The sequence below is a fragment of the Petaurus breviceps genome, unplaced genomic scaffold (assembly GCF_028583685.1).
Source record: "Petaurus breviceps papuanus isolate PSGF00001 unplaced genomic scaffold, PetGlider_PUasm1.0 90919, whole genome shotgun sequence".
Classification (NCBI taxonomy): domain Eukaryota; kingdom Metazoa; phylum Chordata; class Mammalia; order Diprotodontia; family Petauridae; genus Petaurus; species Petaurus breviceps.
Window position 1 is genome coordinate 17,726,870 of NW_027187378.1, and position 13,588 is coordinate 17,740,457.

General features: G+C 37.3%; 1 protein-coding gene across 2 annotated transcripts in view; it reads left to right on the forward strand.

Annotated features, from left to right (window-relative positions):
• The window catches only part of LOC138151935 (GDNF-inducible zinc finger protein 1-like), a 46,876-nt gene that overhangs the window by 22,699 nt on the left and 10,589 nt on the right, over positions 1-13,588 (forward strand). For both annotated transcript variants that reach the window (XM_069075513.1, XM_069075512.1), the window contains exon 2: positions 3,299-4,585. In XM_069075513.1, coding sequence (XP_068931614.1) covers positions 3,300-4,585 — 1,286 coding nt within the window. In that variant the 5' untranslated portion in view covers position 3,299. The remainder of the gene's footprint in view (positions 1-3,298; positions 4,586-13,588) is intronic.

The following is a 13,588-nucleotide window of genomic DNA, read 5'->3' on the forward strand; positions in this document are numbered from 1 at the left end:
ATATATATATATATATATATATATATATATATATATATATATATATAAAATTTCTCTTCCCTTCAACTACTGAGAAAAGTTTCATAAGTTACAATTATTGTTTTTCCATGTAGGAATGTTAATAGTTCAACTTTGATAAGTTCCTTATGGTTTCTTTTCCCCATTTACCTTCTTATGCATCTCTTGCTTCTTGTATCTGAATGTCAAATTTTCTATTCAACTCTGTTTTGTTCAGCAAGAATGCTTGAAAGTACTCTATTCCACTGAATGACCATATTTTCCCCTGAAACATGATACTCAGTCTTGCTGGGTAGGTGACTCTTGGTTTTAATCCCAGCTCCTTTGACCTTTGGAATATCATATTCCAAGCCCTTCGATCCCTCAGTGTAGAAGCTGCCAGATCCTGGGTTATCCTGATTGTGTTTCCACAATATTCAAATTGTTTCTTCCTGGCTGCTTGTGATATTCTCTCCTTAATCTGGGAATTCTGGAACCTGGCCATAATATTCCTAGGAGTTTTCTTTTTTGGGATGTTTTTCAGGAGGTAATCGGTGGATTCTTTCAACCTCTATTTTGCCCTCTGGTTCTACAACATCAGGGCAGTTTTCTTTGAGAACTTCCTGGAGGATGATTTCTAGGTTCTTACTTTGATCATGGCTTTCAGGTAGTCCAATAACTTTTAAATTCTCTCTCCTGGATCTATTTTCCAGGTCAGTGATTTTTCCCATGAGGTATTTCACATTGCCTTCTATTCTTTCATTTGTTTGGATCTGTTTAACAGCATCTTGATTTCTCATAAAGTCATTAGCTTCCATTTGCTCCAATCTAATTCTGAAGCAATGATTCTCCTCATTGAGCTTTTGAGATTCTTTTTCCATCTGGCAAATTCGGCTTTTTAAGGTATTCTTCTCCTCATTGACTTTTTGAGCCTCTTTTGCCATTTGAGTTAGTCTATTTTTTAAAGTGTTATTTTCCTCAGTCAGGCTGTTGACTCTCATTTCGTAATTTTCTTACATCGTTCTCATTTCTCTTCCCAATTTTTCCTCCATTTCTCTTATCTGCTTCTTAAGGTCCTATAAGGCCTGTTACCAGCTCGTATTTTCCTTTGAAGCATTTGGTACAGGAGTTCTGACTCCACTGTCTTCCTCCTGTTCCATGCTTTGTTCCTTTTTGTCCCCAAAATAGGAGTCTAATGTTGGAATCTTCTGTCTGCTTTGTTTCCTTTGCCTGGTCATGTTGCCTCTCAGTCACTTGACCCCGGGGTTTTTTGTCACGGTAGGACTCTGCCACCAGACAGGGGAGCTTCTGTCCCAAACACTGGGGTTTTCTTAGCTGCCGGAGGTATTAGATGGGTGCCCTCTCTGAGGTCTCCACATGCTCTGGCAAGCTGGACACACACCCCAGGACCTCCACCCTAGACTACAATCCAGATCCAAGAAGGTTAAAGCGAGAGCAATTACCCCTCAGACTGGTGCTTGGCCCCCCTACACTCTGCAGGCCAGTAGCTGAAGCTGCCATGTGCCACTGGCTGGCTGTGCCCAGGTCTCAATGGCTTCTCACCTTGGGTGCAAAAGCCTTGCTCTCCCACTTACTGGGTCCCAAAATCCAGACTGCACTGACCTCTCACTTTGACCTTCGCATCTATGTGTTGATAAATCTGGAAAGGGGCACAGCTGCTGCTGATCTGGAGTCCCTCTTGCCTGGGGCTGGTCAGGCCCGCCCTGGGGCTAAAGCCTTTATGTGGGGCTGGGCTTGGCTCCCAGTACGCTGTGCTGGCTGATTCCTGCTTGCCTGCCATGCTGTCCTTAGCTGGAAGTTAGCTTCTCTGTGTCATTTCATGGGTTCTGCAGCTCCAAAGTTTGTTTAAAAAACCCCTTTTTACATGGATTGGGGAAGGTGAAAGCCGGAGCAGCAGGGAGGTCCTCCTCTGCCATCTTGACCCCGCCCCCCTGTAGTGATGTATTATTATCCTCACTTTCCAATGAGGCACAGAAACAAGGAATACATGTCTTGTACGAAACATAAGCTAACAAAGTGTCATGGAAGGTTTTCTGTTGGAATACCCAATGCTCTGCATTCCTTTTCCAACTACTTTCTATCATCCATTCTGTTCTGGGAACATACCCTGTCAGGTGTCTGGGTTTCAAGGTTTTTTGTTTTTTTATCCTCCCAGTAAAGTAAATAGTGACTAGATATGTCAACATAGAATTAGTTCTGGCAATAGTGACTGTCCTAATAAAATATAATTTTCTCCCAGATTCTTTATTTGGACAATAGCACTGTCAGACATGACTTTTAATAGTGTTAATGGCCATATTACTTAATGCCCAGCTAAATTTCTCCTTCCAGTTATACTAGCACAATTGTAGGTAAAACAGTGTGCACTTAGTCATTTATCTATCCACATCTCCTTCTCTCCTATATTTCACATGCAGCTAAAAGTTGCAATCTCATTGCTGTAGGTTGTCTACTCACACAGATATCTTAGACTTAGACCTTCTCTTCTTTCTGTATAATCTCTCTCTTAGTAACTTTATCAGCTTGCATAGATTTAATTATCATATCTAAGCTAATGATTCCTTGTTCTGTATCCAACCCTAGTCTCTTCTGAGGTCCAACCCCAAAACACCAGTTGCCTATTATATATTTCAAATGGCATGACCTGTAGAGTTCTCAAATTTAGTATATCCAAAGAACTTATCTTTCCTCTTCAAGCACTACCTTCTTCTAAATTAGCAGTTTCTGTTGAGATGTCCCACTTCTACCTCTTGGAATCCCTCATTCCTTTAAGACCCAGCTCAAGTACTACTTTCTACATGAAGCTTTTCCTTATCCCCTAATCCCTTGATCTCCTAATGTCCACCCAAAATTATTGTGTATCTATTTTATAAATACTTTTTTATGTACACAGGTTCTTCCTCATTAGATTACAAACTCCTCTTACATTTCACTTGTATCTTTGTAACCACATTTGTAATCTAGGACAGAGTAGGTGCTTAATAAATACTTGTAGGCCAGGTAATGCTTTAGCCCATTCCTTAATATCAACATACCAAAAATATGATCAACTAGAAATTTAGCTAATACTTCTAAGTAATTCTAATAACCTTTATAGGAAAAACTATATGTTTCTAGTAAGATACTAAAGGCTTAGTGTTTATGAGTATACTTAACAATGGAAAAGTAACTAGTCTCAATTTCATGGGTCATCTGACAGCCCCTAAAAAAGGATAGTGAAAACAAATATTACTGTGGAAAATAGCTTCTTCTAATTGTTTTCTCTTTTCCTTAATAACAGAATGGAGAAAAAGAAAATCTTGGTGAGATCCAAAGTGGCTGCTTCAAACCTTCTGAGTGCCTTGCATTCTCTCTATCAGTTTGGTCATTTCTGTGATGTAACTGTTCATACAGTACATCTTGGAATCCAAGAAGAGTTTTTGGTACACAAAGCAGTCTTGGCTGCTTCAAGCAACTACTTTAAAGGCCTTTTTCTAAGTGATGAAATGTCAGACATTAAGAGGTGTACTGTTGTTTTAGATGACATTTACACAGAGGAATTCACATCCTTTCTGGAATTCATCTATACTGCAAAAATTGAGATTGAACCGGAAAAATTGCATCGACTGAGAGAGGTAGCAGAGAGGCTTGAATGTAAGGACCTGCTTGACATCTGTGAGGAAATGAAGACAGAAAGTAAAATGGATGGCTTAGATTTAAGTCTCCATTTGAAAACTCAGGTATGTGAAAATGGTGGGGCTTCATGGGTCTGTGATCAACATGCTCATCAGACCAAACTGAGTGATTCTCCACCAGTTGTAGTGACTCCTGTGAAGAGAAAACTCTGGGATATGCAGAAACACAGAGCATTATTAACAGGAAGTTCAGATCAAACTTGCATGGTTGTAACTGATGTGAAAACTGGAATAGCCAAGATAGTGAAACAGAACAGAATAAAGCCCACTGAGAGCTATATCACAAACGTAATCAATTCAGAAGGGAAAAAAAGCCACCCCTCTTTGTGTGAATTGGAGGCCAAAGAAACTTGTCTAGTCATCAGGAGAGTATTATCTGAACAAGATGAGGATGAGAATTCTCATATTTCCCAGCCTCTGAACTCAAATAAATGCAGCAACAGACTGGAGGATTTGCCTCAGGTGTCTACAGAAGCCTATGAGTGTGAAAAATGTGAACAATCTTTCCCTTTCATCAAATCATATCAGTCACACATGGAGACTGAACATGGGATTAATGTTGTCATCAAGTACAGCTGTAATGTGTGTGACCAGCTTTTCTCCAATCGCCAGAACCTGCGGCAACACCGACTCACAGTTCATAATGATGAACGGCGCTTTCCTTGCACATTTTGTGACAAGAAGTTTAAACGTCAAAAGGATATAAAGTGTCACGTACGGAGAGTGCACGAAAAGAAAAGGACTCCTCAGGCTTGTCCCTACTGTGACAAGGTCATCAGCTCCAAGTGTGGCCTGACCGTTCACATTAGAACCCACACAGGAGAGAAACCTTATAAATGTGGCTATTGCCCTGCAAGTTTTGCCCAGAGGTCTGCTTACAATACTCATGTAAGGTACATTTTGTGTATGTATGTCTGGACACAGTTGCTGGCAAGTGGGCACAAGATTATTTAGTGATCTTTATTTTCAATTTATTGCATTATTTGTTTTGATCATGAGAGATCTGGGATGGGTAAGATAATGAAAGATTAAAATACCAGACATACTTTTTTAAGAGTTAGGGGAAAAGCCTATATCTGTCCTTGTATATTAGTTGTGATCTTGGAAAAATCTTTAAGTAAAGTTAAAGGTATGTTTAATCATAGGAGAATAAAAAATAATAAATTTTATCATGGGCCCTGCACATTGAAATTAAGTGTTGATAGAGAATTATCCAATCAATAGTATAATTGATATCTAATATTGTTCCTTTTTAAATATGTAGTCAGAATTCACAGAGCCACCAAAAGGACTTCAGAGGCCATCTAGTTCCACCCAATAACAGAAGAATACTTTTTATAGCATACTCAATAAGTGGTCATCTGACCTTTTTCTTGAACTAAAATGATGGGCAAGCCACCACTTCCCCCTACTTTTGGATAACTCTTATTGTTAGAAAGACTAAAATTGCCTCTTTGTAACTGCTACCCATTGTTTCAAGTTTTTTAGAGCTTAATGAAAATAATTCTAATCCCTTTTTCACCCAGCAGAACTTCAGGAACTTGAAGACTGTGACCATGTCCTTGCTAAGCCTTGATTTCTAACCGTACATCTTCAGTTCCTCTGCTCATCTTCAAATTTCTTGAACTCTAAGCCCTTTTCCTCTCTCACCTGCCCTTGTATGTTTTTAAACTTATTTGACATATATTAGTTGAACATAGTACTGGAGATGTAATCTAACCAGAGCAAAGTACAGTGGACATATCACCACTAGACTTGGACACTAGGCTTTTCTTAAATGTAGGTTGTCATACATGTCACACTCTTAATTCATATTGAGTTTTAATCCATAAAATCCCTCAGATCTTTTTGAACAAACTATCTTAACACACCTCTCTAATTTTTTGAATCCAAGTGTTAGACTTTACAAGAACAGAATAAGGGTTTGGCATAGTCCATGGGGTCATGAAGAGTTGGATGTGACTGAATGACTGAACAACAATAAGAAGTTAGATTTTACCCATATTCACCTTATCAGATTTGACCCAATGTCCTTTAGCCTTTTCAAATCTTTCTGAATCCTGATTTATCTAGGGTATTAGCTTTCTTTACTGACTTTTTGTTATCTATAAAACTGAAAGACATGCTATCTGTGCCTTTAGGTTACTCATAAAAACATGTTAAACAGTAAAGAGCAAAGCACATATCCCTTGGGCACTCCACTAGAGACCACAATCCAAGCTAAATTGAACAATTAATAATTACTTTTTGGAAATGTTCATTGAACTAATTCTGAATCCACCTAACTGTAATATTCTCCATTTATTCCACAAGAATGGCAAAAGAGGCTTTATCAAATGCTTGCTAAAATCTAGGTAAACAATCTATACCACTGTCCTGATCAAAAGGAAACAAGGTAGTCTGGCATGGTTTAGAATTTTATCAAGAATCAAAGTCAAGCTTCACTGGCCTGTGTTTTGTAGATTTTAACTATTTTGAAAATTGGGAAAATAGTTGCACTTCTCCAATTCTCTAATACCTTTCTTGTTCTCGATGATCTTTTAAAGATCACTGGCAATGGCTCATAAATCACATTTTCCAACACTTTCAGTACAGCAAGGTGGCATAATGGATAGAAATAAATAGCAAGAAATATAGATTATAGTTCAGATTTTTGCCCTTCTCTCTCTACCCCTCTTCTTGATAGGTATTAAGTTTCTCTTCCTTTTCATAGTAGCATGGAGACAGCACAGTAGAAAGAGTGCTGAGCTTGAAGTCAGGAAGACCTGAGTTCAGATGAAGCCTCAGATACTAGCTCTATGACCTTTGGCAAGTCCCTTAGCCTGTCTGTCTCAGTATCTTCATCTATAAAACTGGTATAATAATAGTACCTACCTCCTAGTACCATTGTGAGAATATTATAATATTTGTAAAGCATTTTGAAAACCTTAAAGTGCTATATAAATACTAGATGTTGTTGTTGATATTGTTGTTATTACTGGAGTATATAGTTTATCTATCTACCTTCTAATATAGGTTAGTATTCTTCTCTGCCTGTTCACAGTTTTTATTTTCATACTGAACATCTTCCTTTTTATTAATGGAACACTTGCTTTTTACTTGATAACCTTCAATAGTAGAGAGGCTTCCCCAAGTCCCTTTACTTTCACTTCTAAGAGGGAGTCTAGGCTGCACTTTTACCTTAGATAACAGGCTCTTGACCTTGGCAGACTCACAGAAATTTAGAGTTGGAAAGGAATTCAGAAGCCATCTAGTCCAAATCATGCTCAAATGTGATTCCTCTTATAACATTAATGATATATGGTTATCCATTCTGTACTTGAAGAACTCTAGTAAGGGAGGGGAATTCACTACTTCCCTAGGCCTCCCATTTCACCTTGAGACAGTTCTAATTATAAGGAAGTTTTTTTTTTTACCTCAAGTCTAATTTCGCATCTTCCTGGTTCTGCCCTCTGAGGCTAAATAGAACAGTCTGACCCTTGTTCTACATGATAACCCTTTAACAGATACTTGAACACAAACATCATATTCCCCTCTATCTTCCCCTCCTCCCAAGACTAAACATCTTTAGTTCCCTCATCCTATCCTCATATGATGTAGATTCAAGGTCTTTCACTATCTTGGTTACCCTCCTCTGGCCACTCTAACTTACTCATTACCCTTCTTAAACTGTGGCATTAAGAAGTGAGGATAATATTTTATGTCTGACTAAAGTAAAAGAGTCTACCATTTCTTTATTCTTAGAATGATTTAATGCAGCCTAGAATTACATTAGCTCTATTGGCTGCCACATCACACTGCTAATTCATACTTGACTCTGAAGTCCACTAAATCCCTCGGACTTCTGTCTAAGTATGCTGTCTAAGTATGCCTTCCTCATCCTAAACTTGGGGTGCTGATTCTTTGAAGTCAAGCATAAGACTTTATATTTATCCTATATTATTCTTATTAGATTCAGCCCATTGCTTCAGCTTGTCGAGATATCAAGATCTTTTTGGATCCCTAATGTCACTTAGTATGTTAGCCATTCCTCCCAGCTTTGTGTCATCTGCAAATTTAATGAGCATATTATTTATGCCTTTATATACATCACCAATAAAAAATAGCACAGGGCCAAGGAAAGATGCTGGCATATTGTACTAGAGATATCCTGCTATTTTGACACTGAACCATTAACAACTAATCTTTGAGTCGGGTCATTCAGTTGGTTCTGAATCCATGTAACTGTATTATTAGTTATGGCATAGCTGGCAAAAAAGCTAATGTGAATGTTGAGTTACATTAAAATGTTCTTTAGTTAGGTGGTGCAGTGGATAAAGTGTTGGGCCTAAAGTAAGGAAGACCAGAACTCATATCCTCCACTTTCTAGTTGTATGACCCTACACAAGCACCTAACCTCATTTGTATAATCTGCAAAATGGAGATGATAATAACAGCATTTGCCTCCCAGGATTTTTGTGAAGATCAAATGAGAATAATTTTAAAGTGTTTAGCATAGTGCCTGGAACATAGTAGGTATTATATAAATGCCATCTATTATTATTCTTTTATTATTATTATCTTAAAACTGACCTATTTTATTTTACTTATTTAATTAATAATGTAAGATTTTAATTATATAATTTAATTAAATTATTAATTATATATGGCATTATTCAATGATATGATAATAAGATTATCTTGCTGTATGCTTCCCTGGTTAGAGTGTATCTGGAGTACTATGTTAAGTTCAGAGGACTAAATTTTAAGGACATTAGTGAGCTAGGGATTTTCCAGAGAAGGGTGACCAGGATGACAAAGAGCCTTAGAGTCTCAACATCACCTGGAAGATTACTTGTCGGGGATATCATATAAGGTAGGTCTTGCATACCAGTTAGACCATAGTGTTGCTCTCAAGTCCAATTTTTTGGTTTCAATTCTTCCAATTCTAAGATTCTGTGATAGTTCACAAAACTTTTACATAGTACAATAATACTGTGAGGAAGGTAGTATTATTCTCATTTCATGGGTGAGAAAAAAGGCTCAGAAAGGTTAAATGCTAGAACTCAGAATCCTATCAGATTTTGTTTCCACAATTCTATCTTTGTAATCTCACCATTCTACTAATAGATTTTGCTTTAACTTTTTTTTTTAATTTTTCATGAAAGTGTTTTAACCCTTCCCTTATCTGAGTTGAATTAAGGGAATGTGGGTTCAATGAACATCTAACCAGAGAGTCTGGGAATTTTTCAGGTTTAGGCTTCTAACCCCAAGAGAGAGAAAAGGAAGTAAATTCCTATTCTCTTTAGAGTAATTATCTTCTTCATATGGGTTATTATCACCATATTGGTTAATGTATTTGAATTCAGTAGATGATACCCTTAGCTTTTGGTACTTCAAAACTGTGTTGAGAGGACAATTTTTTTTCTTCCATTGGGTACACAATACATCCTTCTTAGTTCCTGTCCTAACACAGCCTACTAAGGCATGTGGCATACAAAAAGGCTCAATATTCAAGTAGATAGATAGGAAAAGGGTGGTAGTTCTGGAGGGAGGTATATCATGGTTTGGAGGGTCAAAGGTATAGGATGGAGGAATTATGAGATAGACCAGGGAAACTACCAAGAATAAAAGCTTTAAGGCTTAACAAAATGATTTCATTTTTCTTTATATCTTGTCATTTTCCCTTTTCTGGGCCTATTAAGAGAGCTGCTATTGAACTATCTGGTCATTGCTTTGCATTCTAATCTTTACTTATATGCTCTGAGCCACAGTGTTCAAATATGGTAACAATAATAAATACTGAAACTGATAGATAACTTAATATCTTTGTTAAACAGAATGAATTCTAATTGGGCCAGGACTTATAAACACATCTATCATTCAGGATTTTTTGTTTAGTAGAATTTGTGGTACATACATAAATAAAATAATTAGCTACAATTAGTATTATAGAACTGTAGTGATACTTGTTTTAAAAAATAGCATTCTGCCACTATATTTCCAAATAATACAATAGCAATACTGGGAGTAGGTGCTGTCATATCCCCATTTTACTGTTGAAAAAACAGAGATTTTAAATAACTTGCCCAAGATCATATAGCTGGCAAGTGAGGCAAATGCAGGTCTTCCTGACTCCAGATCCAACACTTTATCCACTGCGTCACCTAGATGTCTCTAAATATAAAGACAGAATTTAAATAGTCCCTGCCCTCAAAGAGCCTACATTCTTCCAAGGAAATACAATAAGTATATAAGGAATGAAATACAAAATATAAGTAGTAGAGTGAGAGTTAGGCAATAACAGGGATAGGAAGAAGAAAAGCAAAGTCTTAGGGTAGGAGGTGGCACCACAATTGTTTTTTGAAGGAAGCTAGGGTTTTTAAGAATTGAAGATGAGGAGGAAGTATATTTCAGACTTGGGCAAGCACTTGTGCAGAAGTATGGAGTAGGAGACTGAAATGTTATCTGGAAGGAAGAACTCATAGGTCAGTTTGAAACGGATAGTATGTGAAATAAGCTTAGAAAGAATGGGAATCAGATTGAGGAAGGCTTAAAATGCCAGAGTTGAGAGGTTTGTATTTTATCCTAGAGTCAGTTGGGGTCTATGGAAGATTTTTTTAGTAGAGAAGGTAACACTTTTATATCTCTTTTTTGGGGAATCTCGATTTGACAGCTACATGGAAGATTAAGGTAAAGTAGATGGAACAACAACAAAAAAAATTTCAGATTGATTGCATTATTGTAATGGTAAAATAGTTTCTGGAATATAAATCTGAAGACATTTAAATAGGTACCTCTAGTAGCTCTAATAAAAAAGTCTTCCCCTGCACAAGGGCCTTCCAAATATAGCTGTTATTGAACGTTTTGAAGGATTGCTATTGTGCTAGTTCATTTCTCCTCTGGTTCAATGTATGCTTGCTTCAGAGCTGGGAAATTGAGGAATGACTTTGAACTATTTATTTATCTGTCTTCCAAGCTGGACCTCTCCCTATCCACTGAGTTTACCCAGCAGTTAGCATAGTCCCATTTTACTTTTATTCTTCTTATTCCTTCCCCACCTCTAGTTGTCTGCTTCCTCAATTCCTACCAACTTTAATACTTCTTCACCAGTATCCCACTTCAGATCAGTACTCTACCTGTGTTCTAAAATTCCTGGTCCCTAATTAACAAACTTCCTTTCATCTTAAACATCTTCCTTTCTTACTCCCTCCATCTTCTGGAACTTACTGAGACCTGGCTCACTCTTGAAGACATTGTATCTCTCCACCCTTGCCAGTACTGGTTATACTTTCTCTCACATTTTCCAACTCACTGGTTACAGTGGTGGAGAGGGAAATACCTATTGCTTCCCATTGCCACTTCTAGACTCTGTCTCTACCAATATCACTCAGAAACCTTTTCTCCTCTGATGTTCACCATCAAAATTGAATCTCCTCAGTCTCCCTTCCCCAACCCATTCTCCTTCCTTCCTTAATGAATTTATGACCTAGTTCACAGTATCTTTCTCCACTCCAACTCCTGTTCTCATACCAAGGGACTTAAGTGTACATCTATCTAGTGCTCCCTTAAAACCTTAACTTTACATTTCCAAAATCAATTCAATTCCTATGACTTTCTCCTAAACATTACCTCAGATAATCTTATTCTTGATCCCACCATTACCTATCCATAGGTATTAGACTTATACATTCATGAACGATGAAATTCCTTTATCTGATCATAATCTTTTATCATTCCATCCTTTCCTACACCTTACAACCCCTATCAACATTCTTCATCCTCATGATCTCCATTCTTTCCCTTCTTCATTTCTTTCTCAGGCCATCACTTCTGCATTGACTTCACTTTCCTTCCTTTCCTATCTCACCCCCTGGTGAAACAGTTCAACTCCATACTGTTATATACTCTTGACTCTCCACCAACTGCCAAGCACAGCCAAATCCCAACCCTGGGCTACTCCCATCATCCATCTCCTTTGCCCTATTTATTTGCTGCTAAATGGAAATAGAAAAAAAAATCACAAAACTGAGCTGATGTATAATGAGTATACATTAAAATTTTCTCAATCTAATTTCAGCTGGCCCTTACTGAAGCAAGGTAGTCATTCTATTTCTCCCTTGATGATTAGCTTTTTTGTTCTCTACAGTAGCTGTTATCTCTACTGTCTCTTATCTCTCTTAAATCTCTTTAAGCCTGGAATGAACTACACCCTCCTCTCACACCCTCTCAGCTAAGGAACTCACCTCATTCTTATTCACTAAAAAAATTTGAGGCCTTGGGAAAGAGTTCCCTTTTCTCCCTCTTTCACCTCCTATCATTCTAACATCTTTCTCCCCCTTCTTATTCTTCACTATACTTCTTAAGAAAACCATTTAAACTTGCTGCTCCACTTCTTCTCCTCTCTCTTTTCTAATTTCTCTTCTCTCCAGCTTTCAGCCTCCTCATGTAATGAAAACTGTTCTCTCCAAAGTTAACAATGCTCTCTTAATTACTAAATCTAAAGACCTTTTCTCAATGCTCATGTCTTTGGACCTCTCTACAATCTCTGACATTGTTGATCACCTTTACTCTTGTAGACTTGTTATTCTATAGGTTTTCATGACACTGCTCTCTCCTGGTTCTCCTCTCACCTGTCTGACCTCTCCTCAGTCTCCTTTGCTGAATTTTCATCCATGTCATGCCCCCTAACCATGGGTGGCTCCCAAACCTCTGTCCTGTCCTATTCTTTTTCATTTATACTGTTTCATTTGGTGACTTTATCAGCTCTCATGGGTTCAATTTCATCTTTATGCTGATGATATCCACATTTCCATCCCAGTTTTTCCCCAGAGTTCCAGTCCCAGATGGAGCTGTTCTATAGGCCTATTAATCTTAACATGTCTAAAACAGAACAGATTATCACTCCAAACTCCCCTCTTCCCGACTGTCTCCCAATGGAAAAAAAAATCTAGCAAAATCTATTCATACGTTGAAAATATCTGACGTTATAGAAAATGTTCTACACCTCTGGATACCCTGTCTCTACAAAGATTTATAGGAGGAAGGTATAATTTCATAGATCTTCTTTGGAGCCAAACACATTCTTTATACTTTGACAATATTATGTTTTGATTGCCTTGTGGTTGTTCTTTCCATTTGCCTCATTTCAGTTATTGTGAACAGTCTTCCCCCAACATTAGAGTTTCACCTTTGTGGTTTTGGTTATTCATGGGTTTGCTATCTATAATTAAATGGGAATTTTTGGAGATTTGTGGCAAACTGGGGAAAATCACAAACAATATGAATATGTAAAGAAAACTAAAGAAAATTTAGGAAGTAATAAATTCATGAATACTCTATATTAAACTGTTTAGTTATTTACTCCCATAAGTATACATACTTAAATTTATTATAAATAGTTATATTTTGTTAAAAGTTTCAGTGCACTAAAGAATTATGGACTAGACACTTTCTTTGGGAATGCCACCTCCTTGTTCTGTGTATTACAAAAAGTGCTGTTATAAATACTTTGGTATGCAGCCCTATTTTTGTCAGTGACCTCCTTGGAGTATATGCTTAACAGTGAAATCAGTGGGTCAAAGGGTATAGATATTTTAGCCACTTCATTTGCATAATTCCTCATTGCTTTCCAGAATTATTGTATCAGTTGACAACTCCATGAAGATGAATCTTTCTGATTACAAACCCAGTGTTCTATCCACTGTGTCACTTAGCTGTACAATATCATTAGGATTTGAACCCAACTTGTTTGATCCTAAATCCAGCACTCTTTCTGCTACTCAGTTATCCAAACTCACAAAGCTAATTAGTGGCAGAGGCAGTGTTTTAGAACCATGTCACCAGATTTCTAGTCCATACTTTTCAGTATACCACATTATTTTCTGAATCCAACAAAAGATTTCTGAAAAAGGAAT